The sequence below is a fragment of the Aquarana catesbeiana genome, linkage group LG01 (assembly GCF_042186555.1).
Source record: "Aquarana catesbeiana isolate 2022-GZ linkage group LG01, ASM4218655v1, whole genome shotgun sequence".
NCBI lineage: Eukaryota > Metazoa > Chordata > Amphibia > Anura > Ranidae > Aquarana > Aquarana catesbeiana.
Genome location: NC_133324.1, coordinates 499,421,274 through 499,427,273, shown reverse-complemented (window position 1 = coordinate 499,427,273; position 6,000 = coordinate 499,421,274). Strand labels below are relative to the sequence as shown.

The window sequence follows — 6,000 nt, the reverse complement described above, 5'->3', positions numbered from 1 at the left end:
TCTTTACTAGAAAGTGCATCCTTTTCTGCTTTTGAAATTTTGCGGTTTATTGCTGAAAATACCTTTTGTTAGTTTCTCTTAATTGGTGGAATAATTCTTTCAGCAGTAGCAATATGTTTTGAAATCTACTGTGTGTGTGTGTGTGTGTGTGTGTGTGTGTATATATATATATATATATATATATATATATATATATATATATATATATATATATTTTAAAGGGACACGGGGGACCTCTAGGATATATGCCCAAGGTATAGGAGATTGGGCACTAAAGTAAAATATTCTGTCACAGTGAGCTATGCTTTCCAAACACTGGTCACACAGTAATAGCTTGATTACACAAAGAGGTAGACATTGTGAATACATTTATTCATTTTTTTTAACTTGTTGCTGGAGTGTGCAAATTTGTAATTTTTTTTATGAGTGAAAAAAACAGACCAATTTCCTATATACAAGAATATAAGAGTGTAAGCACACACAATGGTTTTGGTAAATTGCAGTATTTACAGATTAAAATAAATGGGAAAACAGACAGCTAATTTTGTGATTTCTTTGTCTTACAGAGAAAAATATGCTCTTGAGCAGGACATCAGAGAGAAAGAGGAGGCCATAAGGCACAAGACCACAGAGGTACAGGTATGTAAGAACTTTACAGAATCCTCTCTGGTTTTCCCACAATGGTATTGTGTCTTACTATGCTTAAGTTGCATACTCCTCCCAGTCCCTGGGAGGGTATTGCAATGGGAACATGAAAATGCATAAGGAAAAGCCATGCTCTACTCTTACACAGTGACAAGACTAAGGCTGGCCATACATTATAAATTTTTTTTTAATTAAATTTCCTTTAAATTTACCTTCTGTAATGTAATGCAAGGGCCTGCCTGATTGCAGAAAAATTGAACGCGTTTAGGTTTGACCTCATATTATATAGTTTTGGTAAATTTAAGGCCGGGTTCACATATATGCGAATCGGATGTGTTTTTAACCGCATCCAATTTGCATAACGTGAATGTGAACGGCTTTCAATGCAGCCGGATCACACATGTGTAGGGAGCCGCGGTGCGGTTTTAAAAAGGATCCTGTGCCTTTTTGGGTACGGTTCATGTACGATTTCAGGTAAAAATTCTCACCTGAATCGAACCGTGAACAGAACCACACTGAAACCATGGCCGCATATGTGTGAACCAAGCCTAAAGAAAATCGTACAAGAAAATTGTATAATGTATGGCCTTCCTAGGTACAACAGCAAGACACAGGGTGGTCTTATTGTATCAACAAGGTCTCTCATAGGCAGAAATTGAAGGAAGATGACAAGTATTTTCAGATGTGCTGTCCAAACTCTTCTTCAGAAGCACAAAGAAACCGGCAACACTGAGGACAACAAATGCAGTGGTCAGCCAAGGAATATTGGTGCAGTAGATAAAAAACATAGTGACTTCCCTTGCAATGGCAAGTGACCATCAGCTCATTCCTGGCAAAAAACATTGGAACCATGGTACACTCATCTAGGCTTTGGAAAGGTGTTTTCAGAAGTGCTCTTCATTGAAGATTGAAGACTTGCGACAAAAAAAGACAGAAAATTAAAAAAAAATATATTTTTTACTTTTTGTTATAAAAAAAATACAATAAACTCAATTTCTTTCTCGAACATCACGGGACACAGAGCCACAGTAATTACTGATGGGTTATATAGGGTATCACTGGTGATTGGACACTGGCACACCCTATCAGGAAGTTCAACTCCCTATATAATCCCTCCCCTTGCAGGGATACCTCAGTTATTACGCCAGTGTCTTAGGTGATGGACGTGTAAAGATGTCCTGTGCTGAGCTCCAAAGGGAATATCCTACGTCAGCACAGGTGCTTAGACTCCCACTCAGGCCAGCTGCAGGCTATTAAGGCACTCTGTACAGGTGCACACAGCCTTCTGAGAGACACAGAGCTGACGGTCGCATGTAAGGTGGGACACAGGCATTCTCCTAGGTAGCATTTACTGAAGTAACACCAGACTGAGCATTGGGTAGCAAGGTTTTTAGCCAGACTGCATCGCTCAGCAGTCAGTGTTCATTTGTATACCTCACACCTTGTTGCTTTGCACTATGGGTAGAAGAGGTTCAAGCACCCCAAGAACCAGAGACACTAGGGGATCTCGTTCAGGTTCTGAGGGCCCCCTGTCAGCAGCATCCTCCTGATGGGCCAGGGACGGCGGGCCAGGGAGAGCCGTTGGGGTCAGGGGCTACACCTGCTTCTGGCACTTCAGCCCCTGTATACATTACACAAGAGGTTTTTTCCTCAACCATTAATGGTCTAGAGGAAAGATTAATGGCCGTGATTACGTCTTCACTCAGTAGAAGAAAACGCACTAGGCCTTCCTCTGTTCCCCAAGACCCTCAGGAAGAGGAGTTCTGGGATAAAGGAGATGAATCCCTTTCAGAGGATCGGGATGGGACGGATGATTTCTCTTCGGAGGAATCAGGTGGAGAGGGGCCCTCTGCGACTTCCAAGAGCAGAAAGTCTTAGTGCAGATCCTCACTGGATTGGTCCGCTCCACATTTAAGTTGCCGGACCTGAAACTACTAAAGAATCCTCTTCTGCTTTGGGGTCACTGAAACCTTTCCAAGCAGCACAGGCTTTTTCTGTTCATAATTTACTTGAAAAGCTCATTTATTCTGAGTGGTATCACCCAGACAAACGTTTTTTTCCGCCAAGAAAGTTTTCAACACTTTATCCGATGGAAGAAAAGTTTATTAAAACGTGGGGAATACCGGCCATAGTCTGACTTTGCTCAGATGCTCAGGGATCCTGTAGATAAAAAGATGGAATCCCTATTGAAGGATGTTTTTTCCTTAGCAGTGACTTGGTTAAATTGATGATAGGCAACTCCTATCCTCATATTGATTAGTGGTTCCAAATTAATAACTACTGCAGTAGGGAACAGACACAAAAGATACGCTCAGCATCTTTCCAAATAACTGTTCTGCTTTATTATGACGCAATTGAAGGTTTTTATGCACATGATTACATAGGTATCACATTAATATTACAATTGTACATTCATGGTAACAAGGGGCGTTACATAGGCAGGCTTATTCTAATCAGGACTCGAAAGAATGTAAACATTTACTGAAAACATTATTAGTGCTGTGTGCACAGTGAGGGCAGTGTGCAATACATACAAAATAGAATACAATTATATACAGAACTTACAAATTTCCTCTTTTGATCACTAACCATACCTGCTATCACCTTTAACCTGGAACCTCCACACACTTAGGTGGAGGTAGTCCTGGCCAAAGAGGCAAAAACTCCATTGTGGAGAAAATAATAGCTGAGTAACTTTTTCATTACCAAATGACTTTTCATTGTGAAAAACAAATGATTGATGAGACATATTTACAGAGTACTGGCTGTACACTCCTGTGGCCAGAATGGCCTTCTAGCTGAACTGTGTGCATGCTGACTTATCAGCATATGTAAACACAGACAATTCTACATAAAATGGAAAAGGTACAAAAGACAAAATATGACTTCAACATGGCTAACTACTTTTCAAATATATATATCCCTTACAATTAAAGTAATTGAATCAAAAGTACCCTAGACTGTGATCACAAGAGGGAAACAAATCAAACACAGAGATTTCTTTAATTTAGTAATTTTTGCAGTGTCTGGTGTGGATCCAGGTGACTTTTCCTTCAAGTTTTGCAAAAACTGTACATGAAATAGATGCTGTATTGAGTCTCCAAACATTTCCTTATATATAAATGTCTCTTAACAATCCACAAGTCACCTGGCTTTAGTTTTAGATCCTTTCAAACTTTTAGGATCTGGAATTGGGGAGAAAACACATAAATGAGTTTGTCAAAAAACCTTAAAAGATCAGCAACATTCTCTGTGAGATCTGAATGGAGGATTTCAGCTGCTGAGACAAAATATAAGCAAGTGAGTAACACACTCCCAAACCAAATCCCATAGGGAGAGAGTCCAACATCCCCCCTAGGGGCCTGATAAAATATAAGAAAACATTCAGGCAAAAGTTTTCTAGTTTCTTACTCTACTTTGTCCGCTACATTGTAGACAGTAGGAGGTGTAAAAATAAAACCTCAAAACTTCTAGTAAGGACTCCTATAAAAAATTATTTCCTCTGTTACTCTCTGTACTTACAAACTACTTCTGATAACACTTTTTACTGTGGCCTTTGCAGTAGCATTTGCCACTGGATATCAAAAAATCATGTCCATACAGACAAAATGCATACTCGTAAGATCCTAACTTGGACATCTGGATATATCTTTTTGTAATCTCTGGAAGGGATGTTCAGCTTTTGGTAACACCTTTGGTAACAGGTAAAACAAGAAGTGGTATGTTATAAAAACAACTGTGGAGAACCCTGGCTCTATCCCATGCTCATTTACTAAGGCAGCCATAACTGCTTGTGACTGATGACACAGTCCATGTGTCAAGCTGGAGGGAAAAGAGTGGCTGACAGACATAAATGATCACCTTTTCCAAAGTCCTGTTTCATAAGAAGTTGCCCCCTGTGGACCACTTGTTCTTCTAGTTCTGGGGTCCTTAAAGTTGAATTATTAATCCCAGCTATACTGGGCCAGAACTAGGGTGGAATCTGTGAGTTGCACAGACCCATCAAGTGTCCGGGGCTGTAAATGCAGCATCCTTAGTCACCTGGTCTGCTTCCATGTGTGAAAGTTAATATGGCTACCTCAGCAAGAACCTGGAAGGCTGAAAACAGCCGATCAAATTAACTTGGCATGCTTGGTTGGTTTACCTGCCGAAGTAAAAACAAACTTCTGGCCCTTTAAATGGAACCAAAAGCTCTCTATATCTCGACTATCTATATAAATATACACTCTTTGTATAGCTCACAGGCTTTGCTAAAACATGGAGCTCTGCTTCTTGAGCTGGGGAAAAAAGATCCAATGACTTTGAATACAGAGTATCCTTCTGGGTGATAAACTGCATACTCAAATTTACAAAAAATGTAATATCTGGGTCTTCAGGGAGTGTGTCCCGCACTGGGCTCACAGCAACTGATTCCTACATCATCAATTTAACACATGTGTCTTCCTTTGTCTCCAGCCTCCTCCAATAGAGGCAATAAGGTGGCTGGATTCAAATGTACGCATTTTTCATTGTTAGATTTGTACATAATTTTAAACCATTCATTAGACAAACATTTAGTTGGCTGTATATTTGCTGCACAGAATGTCGGACCATTAAAAATTAAATGTTTGACCAAAACAATATCTAACTTTGTCTAATAGCACCTTTGCATAAAAGCTACAGCTCTGATATATCGGGGTGAACCATTTATTACTGGGTCCAGCTTGCATAAATATATTACAATGGCTTGTTTTCTATCATGCTATTTGTGTAAGAACTCCAGTTTCATGTTTCAAAAGACAACTTTTTCCTGGCAATATTATAATAAATTATAACAATACCCTGCGGTCATGGAGAGATGCCCATAAATCCAAAATATTCTGCTTATACCACTGTACTTACAAGGAAAAGGGGCACATCATTTCACAATCCACACATTCTGCTTTGGATTTCAAAAATAAAAATAAATAAAAACAAAAGGATCAATAATCTGTATGATGGACCAGAAAGCATCAAAAACTATAAATCAACTGGCTGCAGGTGGCATCTATCCTAACAGGGTGTGTGGACTTGATGTGATGGGTCTGTTATATTTAAATTTTATTTATTATTACTCTTACATCATGGACCGCACATCAAGTTATTATCAAAAACCTTAAAATTTCATTTTTGTAGAAGAACTTCTTTTGTATCCCATCCATCTTGGCTTTGTTAAATATTATGGCAGCTTTATTCCAAATAACAACCTCATCTTAATCTTTTTTTCTCTCAATAAGGGCTTATTGAATAAATGTAAAATTACAAAATTGTTATCTTAATCTAAACTAATCCCATTCATTACAAATTTCCCCAATAACCTGGATTTCATTTCCAACC

General features: G+C 38.9%; 1 protein-coding gene across 4 annotated transcripts in view; it reads left to right on the top strand.

Moving 5' to 3' along the window:
• Positions 1 to 6,000, top strand: part of EPS15L1 (epidermal growth factor receptor pathway substrate 15 like 1) — a 327,178-nt gene that overhangs the window by 129,724 nt on the left and 191,454 nt on the right. For all 4 annotated transcript variants that reach the window (XM_073592681.1, XM_073592671.1, XM_073592690.1 and 1 more), the window contains one exon: positions 567 to 639. In XM_073592681.1, the coding sequence (XP_073448782.1) occupies positions 567 to 639 (73 nt within the window). The remainder of the gene's footprint in view (positions 1 to 566; positions 640 to 6,000) is intronic.